The following is a 19,437-nucleotide window of genomic DNA, read 5'->3' as shown; positions in this document are numbered from 1 at the left end:
GGGCAGGGCGGGGAACCCTGGGAGCCGCCCCTGAGGGAGGCCGGGGCCCGGCACCGCGGAAGGGCCTGTCGAGGCCGCGCCACTCTGGCGGGGAGGGGTGCCCGCGGATCCGGGCGGGGCCACGCCGCACTACAAGTCCCAGGGAGCGGCGGGAGCTCCCGTCGGAGCGGGACTGTCGGAGCTCCTTGTACGGGCACAGGTACGGGGCTGGGGCCGGGGCCGGGGCCGCAGGGAGCCGGCGGGGCCGTGCTGAGGCTGGAGGAGGGTGAGGCCGGTAGGCACCGCCGAGCCCCTCCGTGAGGGCCGGGGGCGCGGGGCCGCCGCCCTGCCCGGGTGCCCTCGGCCGGGCCCGCGGGTGGGGGCGCGGGGCGGCACAGAGGGGCTCGGGCGGGGAGGGGCGGCCAACGGTGCTGGAGCGTGTCCAGAGTTGGGCAGAGGAGCTGCTGAAGGGTCTAGAGAGTAAGTCCTATGAGGAGCGGCTGAGAGAGGTGGGGATCTTCAGCCTGGAGAACAGGAAGCTCAGGGGAGACCCTGTCACTCTCTACAACTGCCTGAAAGGAGATTGTTGCCAAGTGCGGGCCGGCCTCTTCTCCCAGGCAGGTCGAGAGGAAATAGCTTAAAGCTGCACCAGAGGAGGCTTAGATTGGATATTAGGAAAAAATTCTTCACGAAAAGGGTAGTCTGGCATTGGAACAGGCTGCCCAGGGAAATGGTCGAATCACCATCCCTGGAAGTGTTAAAAAATCTGTAAATGTGGCACTTTCAGGACATGGGTTAGTGGTGGGCCTGGCAGTGTTGGATTAATGGCTGGGCTCTGTGATCTTGGTGGTCTTCTCCATCCTTAAAGGATTCTGTGACCCCACACATCCCTATCCTCCCCGACAGGTCTGTGTCAGGGAGGCTGCCCTCTTGCCCTGGCATGATCTCTGCTGCACCTTCTCTCTCCATCCTGTGGGCTCGTGTGGTTCCACACCATTTATTCTCTCACCCAGTCGTGGCTGCTGTGGAGCTGCATGCCTGGTCTTCCCCAGTCCTGTATGCCAGGCAGAGGGAAGGCTGGCATCTGTGAGCTTGCCCTGTGTGGGGCCAAGCCCAGTAGACTCTGCCTGGGGATCAGTGTCACTGTAACAGCGAGGCAGAGAAACAAGCTGATGTAGCCCTGGGTAAAGCAAGAAATGCCCCACTGGCTGTCAGCTCAGCTTTCCTGAGCTTCCCGTGGCACGGCAGAAGCAGCTTAATAGGCTGTGACAAATTCCTGATGGGGAAGTGGGGATCAAGCAGTATCTCCAAAGCTTAGGTACACTCCATAGAGAAGCTGGGGTTTGGGAAGCAAGGTGAAGAATAGAAGCCAGCTCAGTAGAATCTCAGCTAAGCTTTAGGCAAAAGTAAGTTAGCAGTGGGCAAAATATTTGGTGAAAAATAAGGAGGTGGTGAGGCTGGCTGTAGGGGGCCACTGGGATAAATTTGTGCCTGAGCAGCATGGTCTGTGATTCCCGTGGCTAACATGAGCTTCCAGAGCAGGCTCAGTTCACGAGCTCAAGGGCTGTTCTAGCACCATCTAATTTACTGGGGCTGGAATTGCATTGTGAGTGTCCGAGCTGCTGAATGTGCAAGCTTGCAGTTTCACACTGCCTTAGCACAAATGCTCCAAGCATTAGATAAATGTCAAGCACAAGTGAAGAAAGCAGGTTGTTCTCATGTTATCTCTAACAGTATGTTGGATGTGCTTGAAATAGAACGGTCTATATGAACTGCTGTGAACTGGCTGGGCTATTTTAAGGGTTACTAAACCTTGTGGCTGGTGTCTTTTGGGAGACGGGACTGAGGCAGCCACACGGTAGGATTTGCTCTCTGGAGCAGCTTTGCAGAGTAGGCTGCTTTTCTTGGGGTGCTGCTGTAATTCTGGGGGTGACAGAATGAGTCCTTGAAAATCCAGGCCACTTGCTGCTGGGTTTCTCCCCCTTGCTTTGGGAATTGGATGCAGCAAGGCTAATCTGCGCAGCTTTTAGAAATGGCTCTAGGTTTCCTTCTGTGTGCAGAGAGAAGTGAGAGAGCCCAGTGAGCTCCCTTTGAGCAAAGAAGTGGATCCAAGGATATATGGGTTTGTTTCAAGATCATCACCTGGCTACTGTACTTGGAGATGCTCAGTATCTTTCTATCTTGAATGAAGTATTTTCATAACTAATTGTAGGGTTTGAAAGTATTAAACCTAAACCCAATAGAACAAACAAGTGAAAAATCTGACTAAAACCTGGTTTGGTTTTTTGTTGTTGTTTTGGGGATTTTTTTTCTATCTGTGCCACAATGCTCAAGTCACCACAACAGTTTTGGAAGATATGTTAGTGAGAGATTGAGTGATACTTTTGTTGATCTCAGATGTCCATATGCTGTGCTGTTAGGCTCTTGTTAGGTGTAAACTGGGGCAGTTGGGATGAAGGTTGTTGCAGGCATTAAGAGCATCTTCAGGCAACAGCACAAGCAGGGATATGGGAGTGCTGTCTACAGGTGCTGTATTGGAAGAATGTAGAGCTGAATTAAATCTGATTGTTCCCTGGCTTAGCAGTGAAATGCTCCTGGTGCTTTGTGGCAGAGGAACAATGCACTGTTGTTCTCACTTAATTTCCAGCATCACCAGCATCAGGTACTTCACCAGTAAGTGAAGCATGTCCTGATTTTTAGAAATGCACTTATTCCTGGTTAATGACAGGACCTACCAGGGTTTCAAAGTTTCTCTGCATCCCCTGTGCCTTACTGTATTTCTGGATAGATCATGGCAGACCAGGGAAATGGGGAGTTGTGGAGATTGCATGGTTGGAAGTAAGAGATCTGTTAGTTTTTGGAGAGTGGAAGTGAGGATCTAACATGAGGCAGTGGAAGCAAGCGGTGGCTTGAGCAGAACCTGTGATTCTGTGTGCCTCATCTTGCAGTGCCCTCCCAGTTCTCTAATACAATTTGCCTCTGTCTTATCAATATTTTTGTGTTTTATAATCTACGTCACTGTTGCTGGTGTCCTAAATGAGAAACCACAGAATGTATTTTACTTAATCTAATATTGTACAGTTGGGGGAAGTTGTTAGTAAATTGTTTCTTATCAGTTTTGTGTTTCCCTCTCTCCTTGGCTGTGTCCTCTGTGATCTGTAAAGAAATCTAAGGTGTAGCTTAATGTCAAGTGCACTTCTCCTACTAAGAGATCCTCATAGGAATAAGACTGAAAAGTGGTTTATTTATGTCCTCATTTATATAATAAAAATTATCATTGGAAATCAAACTTGAAATGGAAAAATCAATGGTTGAAATCAAACTTGAATTCAACAGTGTCCATAGTTATATGACAGAAAATATTGTTTTTTCCCAAAATGTGTGTCTAACTCCTATTTGCAGATAGTGCACAGAGGGGGCTCAGAGGAGGAAAATGCTTTGGGACAGAAGATTGGTCTAAGAAAACGATTGCAAATAAGGCAGGCGAGGAGAATCTGGAGCTGGGCATAGAAAGCATGGGGCAGAGTAGAGGAGGCACCCTCAGGAGACAAGGCTGTGCGGGGAGGAGCAGAGGCTGGGCCTGTGTGCAGCTGAAAAGGGGCAAAAAATTGCCTGGTGCAGGAAGATGTGGTAGTTCCAGGGTAGGGTTGTGGCCAGTGGCAGAAGGGGAAGATGGGAGTTTGCATTAATGCTTTTATTACAGCGTAGAGAAGAGCACTTGGGTTTGGAAAATCCCTGACAGCTTGTTAAACCCTGTGTTTTCCCGTGACCCTGTAAAGATTACTTCACACTTCTGGTCATTCTTTCTTCATGAAGTGTTCAGATGAGTGTTTGCTTTTCTTGGCTCTGAGGAGGGGCAGCAGGAGGCTGTGCTGGCAAAGCTCTGTGATTGCTCTAAAGGGGTATCCCCAGACAGAGCCAAGGTGAAGCACAGCCAACTTCCATCCCATTGCCCTTGCCACCACTCCAAACCTGCCAGTCACCTGGAAAGCACTCATTTGGGGAAAAACTTTCCCAGTAATTGTAGGAAACAGCATTTCAACACTGTTGCTTCAACCTCAGTATCTTTCTTGCAGTGCCAGGGATCGGGCCTGGAGCTGCTGTGGACCAGATTTAACCTCTTGGAATAAGGTGCCTTCTGATGGGAATAGCAGAAGTGCTGGGGCAGGGTAGCCAGCTCCTGTGGCTACAGTGACAGGACCAGCATCCTCTTACCTGGCTCAAGGGAAGTCCCAAGGGTGAGGAAGAGTTTTCCCAGCCTTTCTGACAAAAAAGGCAGGGGCCTTGGTACAATGCCTGCCTGCTGTGCCAAGCAGCTCTGCTCCTCTACCTCAGAAGGAACCAAGCAGAGAGCTAGGAAGTGAGATTCATCCTCTTGGTCCTCCTGGATTGGGCTCAGTCTGAAGGATGTTGAAAATACTGATGCTGGTGATAAAGACCAGTTAAGCTCCTTGAGGAGTCTTTAACAGAATCACTTAAACAAGAAGAGATTATGAGGAAAACATGGGTTAGATTTTTCAGGAATAACTTGTGACTGAGGCAGGAAACAGATTTAGATATGTGAAGTCTTCAAAATAGCTTGGAAGGTGACTTTGGTGGGTTCCATGGAAACTCATCTGTTCTGTAGCTTTGCAGAGGACTTATACAAGAGTGCTGCCTGGCTTAAAAAAAAAAATAGTTGCTTAAGTGAAAAATCCTGCTAGATCTGAAATTGAAGCATAGTCTGTAGAAGATGGGGGCTGTTCCCTGCTGGAGCAAAGCTTGCTGCAACTTTCTGGGTTACTGACTGCAGTTTAGGTTAGGGTGGTTGCTGCAGGAACAGGCAGGTTTGCAGGAGAGACTCCTGTTACAATAAGGCTGCAGGATGATCTCTGTTTGGGCTTTGCACATGTCCTGTCACTGTAACATTTATGTACAGAGCATGACGACAACTCAAAAAATAAAAAACTTTAAAAAGAAGCTACTCAAATTTTTATGACATTTGGGAGTTCTGGAATGAGGTGACTGTTTACTGAATGGTTTTGAACTGTCTGTGGAGTCAGCGGATGAAGCTGGAAGCCTAAGCTCTGCTTCATGCCAGAAGCTCCCTGTTGGTGCCATCTCTTATTCTTACCGCAGGAGGGGATAAAATGCGAGTGTGTGGGTGGGCTGGGCGCTGGGCTGGTCAGGCTGCTGATGGGCCTCCTTGTGAGCAGTGATTCCACTTGACTGAAGGGCTGGGGGTGGCCAACTGGAGCAGAGCAGCATGTCACTGCCCCCCTTGATGCCTTCTAGCTATTTCTGAAACAGGAGGGAAATCCTCCTTGCCAAAACTCACTACTTTCCAAAATGAAATGGGGCAGAGAGTAGGAATTTTATGTGTAGGAATTTAGTCCTTGTTCAAAGGCATCCCCAAATTTCTTTGAATTTTGCGAAGGCCAAAACTGATTGTGGGATGGGAAAATGCTGACTGAATCTTTCAATAACCTGGAACCAAAAAATAAAATAAGAATTTTATTTGTGCTGTCTGAAACACTGACATCTCTTCTAATGGCTGTTTTTCAGCTAGGAGAAAGCTGTTAAAAATCAAACTGACCTGCTGTTTCAGAAGCACCCAGGCAGGACTCTGCTCTAGATTCTTAGATCCAAAGGAGAATCTCTGCAAGAATCAGCTGTGGTGACTTTTCTAAGATATGATCTAAGCCATCTGTTTGAGGAATGAAGAATATCAGTTGCCTAACAAGATGTGATGCTACAGAATTTTCATAGTTATGCCTGGGTTTGCTGTGGGAGGAAAAGACCTTTTCTGAGCATTAGCAAAGAGCTTTCTACCTAGATTAGAGGGTTTCTGCTCTCCTGTGTCTAATTAGATTGAACCCTAATGCTCAAGTCAGTGAGTCCAAATGCTAATGCTGTCACCCACCCCCATAACAGGAAGTTGGTTTCTTTATGTAGGAGTGGTCCTTTGGAGGTTTTTTGTTGGGTGTTTTGTTTTAATCTTTTTCTCTCTTGTTTCTCAGAACTGGTCCAAAGAGCACGCTCTTCACTCTGGGTTTGTTCTTTTCACCTGCACTGTTGGCTCTCACTGTGTGTTTTCATTCATGCAGACAAATGGCTGTGACATGTACATGACGTGTGTGTGGCCAGGCCAAAGGTGTTTGGCTGGGGCTGCCTGTGCAGCCACCCTGAGGGGTTTTGTGTGCAAGGGCATCTCTGCTTGCTCCTCTGAGCCCTGCTCTGTGTCCCCTTCCCAAGAGGAATGTTTCCAATTGGGAGGCGGGTGAATGAGGGTACATTAAGGTAATGTTTGCAGCAGGCATTCAGGGAAGATAGGAAGACGTGCAGGATGGATTTTGTTATTTTGGCATCGTGTCTGTGTTGCAGAGCCAGGTGACGTTGCGGTGGTCCTGGAAGCATGTGGCTGTGGCACTGGGGGCCCTGAAGACCGCCTGGCTTGCAGGGAGGAATGCTACGGTGGGCAGTGCACTTGGAAGGTGGGCCACGGAGGGTGAACCACGCGGCCGTGGCTGTCGGGCACAAGGTCTATTCCTTTGGTGGGTACTGCTCTGGAGAGGACTATGAGACCCTGCGGCAGATCGACGTCCACGTTTTCAACGCAGGTAGAGGTGTCCTTGTGGGGCACAAAGGGCTTCCTTGCTGGGCTCAGTTATTGCTTTTCTTATCTGCTGCTGCCTGGCATGTTATACCCTGTAGCATGCTGTCTAACTTTTAATTTCCAGGAAAAGTTATCAGAGTAGGTAGGAGCCTCTTTCTTTGTGCAGCCTTGCATTTTCAGCTTCAGGGGCAGGACACAGAGGGGCTGTAGTCCATCTGACTGCTAGCATAAGGACTTACTGAAGTAGTCACAGAGCCAATGGCTTGGTTTGTCCTTGTTCTCTGTGAACACAAACTCAGCCAGGTGCTCTTTAAGTGATATCGAGCTGGCTCAGGTCCCCCCTCCAGTTTGCAGCATGTCCATGTTCAGCTGCCCATAGTGTGGAAGGAGTAGGGTGTGAGCCAGTGCACTCAGTTAAGATTCCAGGTGTAGACATCTGAGCTGTTTCCCTGTGGGGGCAGCTGACAACTGGTGCCAGCATGATGGGGTAAGTAGGGGCATGTGGCTAGGAGGGAGGCCATCCCATTTTGGTAACAGCTATCGTGCAGATTCACACATAGCTTAGAAAAGCATCTGCAACTGGAGCCATTTGTGTAGGGTAACCAGTACCTGTCATGAGGCTGAGTTGGAGTCATGGCTGTGCTGGCACAGGCTGTATTTCTTGATTGAGTGCTCCTTGAACTGAAGAGGTTACTGAGCTGGTCCATTAAGTATTTCCCTGTAATTAGGCAGGTGATTAAAAACTGCACAGATGCTTGGGTGGCTCCAGTTAAACAAAGCCAAGAACAGAGAACCAGTGACCAGTTTTGGAGGCTGGACAGCATGCTGAATGCTCTGCAAACACCCACATGTAGACAAACTTAGTTTGTAAGATGCAGTAATTCACTCCTTTAAGACTGATGTGCAGCAGGGATAAAAGCATTGGTTACAGAGGGCTGCCAAGGTGACCTGCTCAAAGTGTAGAGGGGGTGTAGCTCAGGATCCTGTGAACAGTCACCTTCACCTCTGTCCAGAGGGACTGGCCTTTCACAGTCAACACAGCTGAATGTTGTAGAACGTGCCAAGTAGAGCACTCTTCTGGGGAAGCATAGTGACTGTGCCTGAAAGGAATGCTCTTCTGTTGTCTTTCCCTCTTACCACTCCCAGATATTAAAGTGTCAGAATGCTGCGGCCACCACATGGGAAGTGACAGTAGCTTCCCAAGCCTTTGCTCAGCTAGCATTGTCAGGTGGCAGTGCTAAAGCCAAGAATACCAGATTTTGAATGATCTCTTGTCAGTCTTCCAAAGATGAAGACTATGTTTTAGGTAGGAAGCATCCAGTCTAGCTTGACTTAAGCATTGGATGTGCTTCCTCAGTGCCCTGTGCCTCAGTGCCTGTGGGGTAGATGCCCACCTTTTGAGATGCCTGACTTTTCCCTTTCCCTATGTTAGTATTTCAGAGGAACTGCAGACTGTTTTCTGCTATATTTTGTATCAGCTCCCTGTAGAAAACAAACCTGGAGGCTGTATGTGGTAGAAAGAGGGTGACTGATCCTGTTATGTAATGGCTGTGTAACCCTTACTGTGACTTTTGCACTGTCATTAAACCCTGTAATACCTGTTGACTGTTCTGGCTGCTGCTGGATATGACACACAGGAAGGGGAACCTGTAATCCCAAGGAACTCCTATTAGTAATGCAAGGTTAGCAGGGAGAACTTGAATACAGATGGGGGTAAAGGAGGCAGACGGCCACCTCTATAGCTTGAAAACCAAAACAAAAGCAAACAAACCCTGTTCCTACAAAACTGCTGGGTTGCTTTAATTAAACTGTGCTTCTGCAAGTCCAAGTGATGCCTTCAGGTATTCCCTTGTGTATTCCTGTGCTGCCCATTCCTCCAGCTTTGAGTATCTTCAGCAATCTCACCAGCTTGAAGTAGTGTCTGCATTCATGGTCACCTCTGTACTTTCTCATTTTTCTTTCCCTATTTGTTTGTGTGTGTGCTGTATCCTTCACTCACAGTCTAGGATGAGCCAGAATGGAAACCTTTTCAATTAATTGTTGTAGAACAGAGCCTGTTTTTGTCCTCTGGGCCTCCAGAGCTATATTTCTTAACTAGCTACTACTCGGGCTCAGACACAACTTTCTCTTGTTTACTCGACTGCTTCTGCACCTTGTCACGGGGTAAAAAGCACCACACAGGATGGGTTATGAACTGTGAGCAATTTAGCAGGCCTAGCATTTGACATGGGCTCAAACTTGTGTTTCCAGTGTCTCTGCGCTGGATCAAGTTGCCTCCAGTGTGGACAAACAGCCGAGACCACGTGAGGGAGGTGCCCTACATGAGGTATGGACACTCAGCAGTGCTCATCGACGACACCGTCTACATTTGGGGTGGTCGCAACGACACGGAGGGAGCCTGCAATGTGCTCTATGCTTTCGATGTCAGTAAGTTCCAGCTTCTCACTGTTCCTTGTCACAGCTGTTCTTGATCGGACCTCTCTGCCCCCCACTCTGCTCCCCAACTTGTTTTCTTGTCCCTCGGTGACAGTCTGGAGGAAATGGTGTCACTGTCTGTTTCAGCAGTTTTAGAAGTGGAGTATGGTGGCCGTTGTGTCTGCATGCTTAAATCTCTGTAAAAGACTTTGGGCAGAGGTTGCTGATCTTTTCTAACAATGAAAATGGCTTTAATTTTTCTATCAGCTTTGTGTGCTCTCTCTGATAGTAACTATAATTGAAGTGTTCTCTCTGTGTGATGTAGTATTCCTTAATTGTGGCTGAAGGTTGAAGCAAGAAGGGGCTGGGCTCTTGAGGATTGTGGTTCCTCTCCAGTGTGGTCCTTCCTTCTGAAGGCGTGAAGGAGAGTGAGGAATAAAGCACAGGAGTAGTCCAGGACAGGATGGCAAAATCAGGGAAGACATAAGTCAAGTTAGATAAACCTGAAAAATAAACTTCTTTGGAGCCTTTTGGTTGGCTTCTCCACAGCACTGCTGGAGTACCTCTGGAGAAAAGGCGCCATAAGGAGCTGCATGGACACAAGTGTCAGGAAAGAAAAGGAGTTTATCTGGATGCAAGTCCTTCTAAATACTGGCCAGTAACTGTCTTGCTGAACTTGCAAGGAAACTGCTTGCTCTGGTGCTTGGTCAAGGGATCTCTTCTTTACCAGGAAATGTCTTACAGCTTGTGGCACAGGGTTTTCCCCTTCCTTCCCCTGACACATGCAGCTGAGAAGCCACCAGTAAACCTCTGCCTACACAGAGGCTTTGTAGTGGGACCTGCCTAGTCCCCCTGGCAGCTCCAGTGCTTTAGCATTAAGTGAAAATTAACAGAAGGTCCTTCTCCAAACCGTCTGCAGCTGTCTGTACACACAGGCCTGCCATTCCTGGAAAGTAAGGCTGGCAGTCACGGCCCCATGTCTGTAATGTAAGTTCCACTGTAGGAGTCATATCAGGCTAAATAAAGTCCTGTCTGAGTGCAGTTTTGTCCCTGCAGTGTTGAGCAGATCCCAAATTGAGGTCTTTTCCATCTCTACTTTAACATGCTGCACTTGGGTGAGCTGTTGCTGATACAGTGTGACTGAGTTTGGAAGACGCCCCAGGGAGAAAAGGAACTCGATAGCCCTGAGCTGTCTCACTAGAGGCTCACCAGGGATTCTGCTGACCTTGCAAGACCCTTTGTGTGGTGCCAGATGGAGCATAGGTGGACAGTTGTGTCCGCAGGCCAAGTTCAGGGAAGTCATCCTCATGCTTTGGCTCCAGTGTTACGACTCTCTGAAATAAGCACTGTTTTTGGCAGCCAAGAGCCGTTAGGGAGGGTGGGGGGAATGTCTCCTGCAGCCTCGAGGCTTATCTGTGCCTCTCAGAGCTCTTGGGCCAGGTGCCTGTTTGCGCTTGGCAGTGAGTTGCTAGCTTGGCTCTATGTTGCCCTGGCATGGAGAACAGCTCTGGCAGGATTTTAAGTCATCTTCTAAATCAAGCCAGCCCCTGGAGTGTGCAGGCTAAGGGGCTGAATCTGTCTGGTGCAGGCTCACAGTGAGCATTTTGAAGGGTGGAAAGTGAGGAAGAGGGGATGAGACTGTAATGAGTGGAGCAGATAAGACAGGGAGAGCTGCACTGCAGAGGTGGAGATATGCACAACAGCTAACATGGAGAGCTTGTGATTAAATTATTTCTATCTGGGTTTGAGAGCTGTTTTTCCTCAGTCATGCTCAGTTACTGAGCATCTCCACACCATGAGGTCAGTTGAGCCACTTAGCATTATTGCTTCATTGTAATAGAAAGTCTGAATGCTGAGTTGATAAGTGACTCACAAGTACACTCTGCAAGAGATTCGGTAAAAGTAACATTGTTCAAGCCGTGCTGTACTACTCACATGTAAAATGTGAGCTCTGGCAGTTGGTGGCCATGCCCAGAGGCTGAGGCTTCTGTCACTGTGTCCCTCTGTTGGGGCTCAGGCAGGTAGCCTTGCCCAAAGAAGCTTGCAGCCTCCCTGGCAGAACAGGTGCTGTGTGAGAAAGCGAGAATGATTTTTGCCTTAGAAATTAAGAACAGTAGTAATAGAACTATCCCACTCCAACACCTACTGTGTTTTCTCAGCATTGCCTCTTGTTTTGTTTCAGACACACACAAGTGGTTCACGCCAAAAGTGTCTGGAATGGTCCCAGGGGCAAGAGATGGGCATTCAGCTTGTGTCCTGGCAAAGAGCATGTTTATCTTTGGAGGCTATGAACAGCTGGTGAGTAGTCTCTGTGACTGTTAATTGGTGAGCCCTTGGGCAAGAGGGTGTTGATACCCAGGACACTGATAGAGGCAGGACATGGGGGCGTATTTGTATTCCTAGCCACTGTCATTTTGTAACTTAGCAAAGTTATGGCATTAGTACCCAGGTTATGCTAATTGTTTTGTGGAGAAGATAATTAGAAAAGCAAGTCCAAAAAAGTGTTGGAATTTTTTTTTACTTTCACAAAACATATTTACCACAAAGAGGTAAAAATACAGTTTGTTTTTTTTTTTTTTCTGGCACATTTCTCAGCCAAATGTAGATATACAAATACACAACATTTTTTAATAAGTATGTACTGATCTGCATTTATTTTAATTTGGCTCAGAAGTGAGCCAGGAAAATCACTTTCTGCAGTGTTGCTGTGAGGTTTTGTCCTAGTCTGGTGTATGTTCCCTGTAGTCTCTTCCTGCTCTGACGTCTTGCTGATCACTTTCAGCAAACACTTGGTTGCCTTCCCATTAAGAATACCTTGAGCCAAAGTTCATCCTGCAATAGCTGTCAGTGTACCTAATGCTCTTTTTAGCAAATCCTTATGATCTTATCTTAAGAAGTGGGTAAATATAATTCCAGCCTATCACCAGATTCCAGAAAAGTGTGCAAAGTCACATCTGTTTGTTTGGAAGAAAGGTGGGGCCCTGTTACAGAAGTCTCTGGGTTAGTCCTTCTTTTCTGAGGGTGATAGCCAAATCCATTATATTGATTACAGCAGCAGGAGGGGTTCAGATGTGTCCTTTTTTTAACCAAGACCAAATAAACCTCTGGTTGTCTTGCTGCTCTCTACCTTGCCTGGAAGAGCAGGAGCCCACATTGTTTGTGTGAATGCAATCTTTTCCAGGCAGCCAGATGGGTTTTGTGGGACCTCAGAACCTGGAGTGTATTTGCTCCTGGATGTTCAGCTTCCCAGAAGTAACCTTAGCTTCTGTGTCTCGTTAGACGGCCTTAGCAGAGCCAGTTTGACTGTCCTGCCTCTTTTTTCTGCTGCTACATGGAGAGGAGGCAGGCTCCTACCATGAATGTATTGTGTGCAGGACAGCCTTAGGGGGAGGAACTGAGCACCAAATAAATGGGAAAGCTGCAGGAAGAGACAGGACACCTTTGGGAAGAAATGGGCTTTGCTTCCTCTTGTTAAGTGATAAGTGCTGCCTGAGCAAGCACCTTGTCTCTTAGGAAGTACTGAATCCAAAGGGATGCTCCAGGTCTGCAGGGCAGCATCCTTTCTGGGGCTGGATGTGACCAGACTTCTCAGTCCCTTTGTGACCAAGCTGCTCACGTGTCTTCCAGGCTGACTGCTTTTCAAATGATATCCATAAATTGGACACCACAAACATGACGTGGACCTTAATCTCTGCCAAGGTCAGTGTCTGTTTTTCCCTCTGGTTTGTGGAGGAAGTTTTGCATCTGCTATTCTCTGGGGTAGCTGCCCACACTTGTCTCACAGCTTCTGGCTGATGTGGCTGGGATCTACAGGATGGGAAGTTCTCCAGGAGAAGGCAGCCACCCAACTTCCCCATCAAGATGTGTTATTTCCCTGGCTAATCTGCACTCTTTCTTTTGTCTTTGTTTTTTACTCTGTCCTTCAGGGTACTCCAGCTCGCTGGAGAGACTTTCATTCAGCTACCATCATTGGAACAAAGATGTACGTGTTTGGTGGCAGAGCTGATCGTTTTGGGCCATTTCACTCTAACAACGAGATCTACTGTAACCGCATTAAGGTGTTTGATACAGAAACCAACTCCTGGCTAGACTCCCCTCCCACTCCCGTGCTCCCGGAGGGCCGGCGGAGCCATTCAGCCTGTGAGTGTGGGTCTGCTGAGGGTGGAGGATGGTGGAATAAAGTTTCTGCTTGCCTTAGAAGGGGTGTCTGCTCTGCTGGGTGGGGCTGTGGGTTACAAAGGGTTGCACAAAACCCAGTTTCTGTGGAAAGCTGCTGCCCACCAAAAAGCCTTGCAATCCACTGTATGTGAAGGTGGTGTAAGGAGAGGTGGACAGCCAGCACCACATTGCTTTGTGTTTGGTGTTGGGTCAGGGACCTTCTGGATGGCTCTCTGATGTCTGTGCTTACTCCCTGCAGTCAGCTACAATGGGGAGCTATATGTATTTGGTGGCTACAATGCACGCCTGAACAGACACTTCCATGACCTCTGGAAATTCAATCCAGGTATTTATGTTTTTAACTTGCTGCAGTGATAGTGCTCCAGGCTGTCAGGCATGTGAGTGCTCAGAGGAACATACTGTCCAAGGAAGTACTGCTTGAGGGATAATGGCTCTTGGCTCTTCTGACAGCAACTTGCTACTGTGCCTGTTCCTCCTTGGGATGTTTCCAAATCTCAGTTAGAAAATAGAAAATGAGGTATTGCTGAAAGGCATATTTCATTGGAAAAACTTTGTCTTGTTCTTAAATGTGCAAAAGTACTGACAGAAGAGAAGATCTGAGGTAGCGATAGGGTTAGGGAAGAGAGAGACTATAGCTGGAGAAACCATTCAACTTGAGCTGCAGGATCACCATCTCTTGGTTCCAGCTCAAACTGTGCAGCAGAAGGGGTAGCTCTTCAGCTGGTACCCTGAATATCAGTCAACTGTGAGCTGGTTTGGGGTCCTCAGGCATGTTTCACTGTCTAGACTCATTTTGTTCGCTAATTGCTTTGCATAGTAAAGTTACCTGAGAGCAGCCAACCAGCTGCTCCCCATGCTGATTGTGAGCTCGTATGAGAACTCCTGCAGGTTTCACTCCTGTGCATTGTCACCCCCAAGCATCCTTGCCACAGAGAGCAGCAAGAACAAAGGCTGCTGTCTCCTGGTCCAGTTCTCTACGTCCTCCTCCCGCAGCTGAGCTGTCCCAGCAGCTGATGCACCTCTGCCAGGGTGCTCTGCGATCGCAGTCTGCCAGCAGATGGAGCTGGTTCCTGGATCTCCCTCCTCCAAATCCCGACCGCAGCAGGCTCTGGGGAAGGGAAGCTGCCTGTCTGCTCCTGCAGCTCTGCCCAGTACAGCTCCCTGTGATGTCGGACCTGCTGCCATGGCAGTCTGTGGGTCCTGGTGCTCAGGCTTTGCAAGTGAAAGGCCTTGATGGGTCACTGAGCAACCTGGTTTAGTGCAAGGTGTCCCTGCCCATGGCAGGGGGTTGGAACAAGATGGTCTTTAAGGTCCCTTCTAACCCAAACCATTCTATGATATGACCTGCAAATCCTGTCTCAGCAGGCAGAGCTCCAGGACTGTGACTGGCATCTAAGTGGCACTTCAGTAACAACCTCATAGAAGTGCATGTTTAGCCATTAGTGAGGAGGTTAAGGGGGAGGGTGGATATTGGCTATTTGGTGTCTGTGGGGTAGTGGGCCTCTGCTTTTCCTGTGATCTGCTTGAATTCATAACGTGCTTATAGCTGGTCTTAGCCAGGCTCTTGTGACAAGCTGGTGCACTCTTTTCCTGCTGTTAGTTTCTCTTTCTTGGAGGAAGATTGAACCCAAGGGAAAAGGCCCGTGTCCTCGCCGCCGGCAATGCTGCTGCAGAGTGGGGGACAAAATCATCCTCTTTGGAGGTACCAGGTGAGTTGTGTGAGGTGGCTCCCTGATGAGAGGCTTTGCCAGTCCCTTCAGCACAGTGTCCCTTAACGCTCTGACCCACGCTGTATCAGATGGACTTCAGAGGTACGTGGCAAGTGTCAGCCTATTTGACAAGTGTAGGTAATCATGTACCTCAGGGCTCCCCTGGAATAAGGCCCTGGAAGAGACTGAAGGTGTCATGTAAGCTGTAAAGCATCTGGTGACAAGCTATCTTGTACATGTAGAGACAGAAGAGTGTAACAGGCTGCTCGGGAGGGGCTGTGCAGTGCTCAAGCTTTCTGGTAAAGAGGTCATGGGGATAAGGGAGGAGATCCTGCTGTCAGAAGGACATGTGTCTCAGTCTGTTGTGCCAGAGCAGACCTCAAACTGACTTATCTTTGCCTACATGCTGCTCTGCTTCTCCCACCAGAGCTTCTTTCTTCCACTGGCAAGTGTGGGTTCTGCTGCCAAGCTGCAGTGCGATGTCAGCTCAGCTGGGAGCTGTTTGAGGAGCCTACACATATGACAAGACAATGTTGCCTTCTGCACCAGTGTTCCTTAGCAACATTTCCATTCACAACAGGGACCTGGTGTTATGGATTTAGCTGTCAAACACTGGAAGTGGTACTGTCAGGGTGTAGGGGAGCTGGATGTGGCCAAGAGCCTTAACAGCAGCTAAAAGAAAGGAAGTGGCCTATCACCAGGACACACTCTATGCTGTCTGGAGCGACAAATTGCAGCTCTAGAGCACAGTCCTGCTTGCCAGTATCTACCTTGCAGAGACATCTTAAATGCTTTCAGCTCTCCTCATGGTTTGGAAAGCTCTGGGGCTCTCTCTGGGATCTTGACAGTGGCTTTTTTTGGGATGCTTCTGAAGCCAACTTGGGGCAGAGAACCAAGCAGGACAGGTTCTGCTGGTGACCTGACCATACCAGTGTGTGATGGAGTGAAGGGTCAGGTTCCAGGGGTTCAGGGGGGTTGTGCTTAGCTGTAGGATGTCCGTGTGACTGTGAGGGCGTGGTTAGTGCAGGTGAGGTATGCAGAGGTGCTGAGTTTATCCAGTCTTCTCAAAAGATACTAGGTGCTGCTCAGTACAGCAGAAGGCTTGGTAGGGCTTTATGGGAGTTTTGGGTGGTCCCAGATGCTGTGCTGTGTGTAGATTGTCTTTCAGCAGCAGCTGAACTTTGATGTTAAGCCTTGGCACTCCTGGGAAATGCTAGCAAACCACAACAAATTTGACACCAGCTTTTTGGAGTTTGGTTCACCCTTGCCAGGTAATGCAACAGTGCCTTGTCTTCTCCATGAACCACTTCAGAATTCAGCTTGTTTCTTAGGTCAGGCTCAACCCCAATACAGGCACATTCATCAGCACTAGTGTGGGCTCGGAAGAGCTGCTGGCAGCCAGGAATGCAGCCTGCTTGAGCTGGAGGAAGGGTCTTGGAGGCTGGGGAAGTGGGAGGTGGGGGTGGGCTGTGCTCGCTTCCTGTAACAGTTATCAGGTGTATTCTGGAGCTGCCTGGCGAGATAAGAAGTTTTCCAGGAAGTCGTTGTAATGGAGAACTCCCAGTGGTCTGCCTCCTGACCTGTGCTCCCCTGGCTGGGGAGGGGGAGGGGTCGCACAGCATGGGCTGTCCAGCAGGGATTCTCAGAGGATGAGCTGGCAGGCTCAGCTTTCTAGGGAAGGTACTGGGGGATGGGCAGGCAAAACCCCTTTGTGTCTGCTCTTCCAAGATTCACACATCCTATAGACTGCTGAAGAGGCACTTCTGCAGGCTGCTTGCTCCTGTGGCATCCAAAAGCTTTGTTTCTTTGGTACTCCTTGCCAGAGCTTGGTCTTTTTGCCCCAGCTGTGGACCTTCACTGTGGCCAGGAGCAATCCCTCACTTGTGTCCCGTTTAAGGGACCAGGAAGCTTGGTGTTCCCATTAGCTGTGTCACAGCTGTGGCTCTGGTCTGGTTTCCTCCCAAACCCACCAGCAATTTAGTGTGCAGAGACCATCCACACTGAAGAAGGTGGGGGAGGAGGAATGCTATAAAACAGTTGAGCTGAAGAGATGCTTATCCAGATTTGGCTTGAGACTGTTTTCTCTGACAAGGCTTAGGAATCCTGGCTCTGGTGAGAGAATAGGGGCTGTCACTGAGTGCAGGGTGAATTGTTTTGCAGCTGGAATTAACTGTTTTGCTGGGCTCTGGCTGACAAAGGTGTGCCCTGCACCCTGCTGCTTGGGAGTTGCAGGGAGCTGCCTGGTCTTGAACTCCAGGCTCACCCTGCTACTTTTCTTTTGGTGATTAAAGCCACAGACATGGTGCCTGCTGGCTTTCCTTTGATAGATAAGGGATGGTCTAGGGTTTCCTGTGACGTGGATGTGAGATTAGATTGTGGTGTGGTAAGCACACGAGGTGGAGTTAAAGGGGCTCTTGCTTGTATCCGGGCAGATGGGTCCCATCAGCAACAAGTCTTCTCTGCGAGCAGTGAGCTGTGCTCTGCAGCTTGGCCTGAGGTTGTGGGGACCTGGGGGAGCAGGTACTGCCTCATGTCCCGTGAGGTGTGAAGCTTGGTGGCTCATGGGTGGGGAAACAAGTGACACTGGGGCGAGGAGTCACCGCGTGAGGTCGGTCCCAGCTAAGAAGTGAGGGCACACTTAAGTTGGTTTGTCACAGACCAAAGCAGGACTTAAAACACTCTTCCTTTCTTTCAAATTCTCCAAACAACCCAAAGCCATGGGAGTGTTTTTCCCCTGTTTCAGCACAGGCTGATCTATCTGTGCAAGGAGATGCAGTGTCCAGTCTCTCAGGTGCTTTGGTTATTCCATCAAGACCACTGTGGCAGGAAACCATAGGTGAGGCTGTCTGTTCCCTAGAAATGCCTGGTGTTGTAGCTCCTCATTAGCATTCCAGGACCACCATCAAATGGGAGTATCAGCAAATTTGAATTGGTTTAAAATGACTGCTGCACTGCTCAGTGCTCAGCTACAGTCTTCTGAAATGCCATCCCCATTTTGGCACAACCACTTCAGCTGTGGCTGGAGTCCAGAGTGATTCCTGAGTCCGACTGAGAAATGTCTGTGCTTGCCCTGCCATGCAGATGTTTTCTAGCTGCTTTCTCTATACTCCTCTTACAGCATCTCAGTGGCCAAGCTGAAATAAATGCAGTAGATCTTAACTACATGAGAACAGGAGTGATGGACAGGTGAGGTGAGGGGGAGGCTCATGGCTGGAATCATCATGGTCATCCATGAAAAAGAGGCACATCTCCCATGCCCTGCAGAAGAAATAGTGTGGGTTTCTGCTCCCTGGCTCCTGTGCAGCTCTGCCTACTCTGCAAGGAGCTGAGAAAGTGATGACTTTGGGACAGGCAGGCCAGGAACATTCCTGGGCTTGCTCAGCCCTTGGCGAGCTGGTGTGTAAGGATTTTGGCCCTGACTGACACATTGTGCTTGGTTTCTGCAGCCCATCTCCGGAGGAGGGAATGGGTGATGAATTCGACCTGATGGATCACTCAGATCTCTACATCCTCGACTTCAGTACGTGAGCACTTCCCGCCCAGCCTGTACCTCTTACCACAAGGTGCCCTGTGAGCAGGCCCTGCTGTGAAGCACCTAAGTGTGCCCTCTGTGGCTCCATGTCCTGGAGCCAGACAGCTGTATCTGACCAGAGTGCTTGGCTTAAGGCAGAGCAGCCAGAGGTGCAGCCATGCTTTGTGCACTCCTGCATGCAAGACCTCTTGTGGGAGCACAGAAGCCACCCCAGCCTGTCCCTGGTGTGCACTCTGCCTTGTCCTTCAGACAAGGCTCTGCCCTGTTTCCTGTGGCACTGATTGCATGATGCTGGAGCATCCATGGTGTCCAGTCAAGGTTTGCTTTAGCTGTAGCTAAACTGCTTTCTTTTCACAGGCCCCAGTCTGAAGACGCTGTGTAAGCTAGCAGTGATTCAGTACAGCCTGGACCAGTCCTGTCTTCCCCACGACATCAGGTGTGGTGTGCCTTGCTGGGAGATCACTCTGGGTGCTCCCTGACCTTAAGGTGTTCCAGCCCTGGCTGAGGGCTGCCTGGGGCCCTTGGTACTGTGCACCTTTGAGGTGGGCTGGGCTGGAGACTGTAGCTGAAGTCTGCTTCAAAGCTGCTCTAGCCCCGGGCACTGTGTTTGTGCTTTCTCTCAGTGTATCCTCTTGGTGTGTTACAGATGGGAGCTCTCAGCCATGACAACGAACAGCACCATCAGCCGCCCCATTGTCTCCAACCAGGGCTGAAGACAACTGTCCTTCTACCACCCTGCCCTCACCCCTCCACATACTGACCTCTTGCTCCACTGCCTGCATGAATTTTTAGCCCTTTCAAGCAAGGAATGTGTGAGCTCAGTTTGTCTTGCCCTAGCTAGGCCTCCCTCTGCCCTTGTCATGCTTTGGGCAGCACAAGTGGACAAGCAGAGCTGGCCACTGAGGGAAAAACTGTCTGGCCCCAGCATCACAGCTGTGACCCTTCTCCTTGCTGGTGGCTGTAGAGCTTCCTTTCCCTTTGCCTGTGGAACTGCAGCTGTGCTGTCCGGTGTCCAGCCACTTTCCAAG

General features: G+C 49.4%; 1 protein-coding gene across 1 annotated transcript; it reads left to right on the top strand.

The window, feature by feature from the left end:
• Positions 1-19: 19 nt before the first annotated feature.
• On the top strand, positions 20-19,214 carry KLHDC3 (kelch domain containing 3). The gene is made up of 11 exons (XM_068185994.1): positions 20-199; positions 6,343-6,578; positions 8,825-9,001; positions 11,172-11,287; positions 12,617-12,688; positions 12,916-13,129; positions 13,407-13,493; positions 14,769-14,877; positions 18,324-18,397; positions 18,767-18,845; positions 19,056-19,214. Exons 2-11 carry the CDS (start codon positions 6,425-6,427, stop codon positions 19,120-19,122), a joined length of 1,149 nt encoding a protein of 382 aa, XP_068042095.1. The 5' UTR covers positions 20-199; positions 6,343-6,424; the 3' UTR covers positions 19,123-19,214.
• Positions 19,215-19,437: the final 223 nt, after the last annotated feature.

Source organism: Anomalospiza imberbis, chromosome 3 (assembly GCF_031753505.1).
Source record: "Anomalospiza imberbis isolate Cuckoo-Finch-1a 21T00152 chromosome 3, ASM3175350v1, whole genome shotgun sequence".
Lineage (NCBI taxonomy): Eukaryota > Metazoa > Chordata > Aves > Passeriformes > Viduidae > Anomalospiza > Anomalospiza imberbis.
Note: the sequence above shows the minus strand (reverse complement) of the source record. Positions and strands in the feature narration are given on the sequence as shown.

Excerpts from the sequence above, each read along its gene's own strand:
- KLHDC3 (XM_068185994.1), top strand. The coding sequence starts at position 6,425 with ATGCTACGGTGGGCAGTGCACTTGGAAGGTGGGCCACGGAGGGTGAAC. Across the intron at positions 6,579-8,824 it reads CGTCCACGTTTTCAACGCAG|TGTCTCTGCGCTGGATCAAG; the intron begins GTAGAGGTGTCC and ends TTGTGTTTCCAG. Across the intron at positions 18,846-19,055 it reads TGTCTTCCCCACGACATCAG|ATGGGAGCTCTCAGCCATGA; the intron begins GTGTGGTGTGCC and ends GGTGTGTTACAG.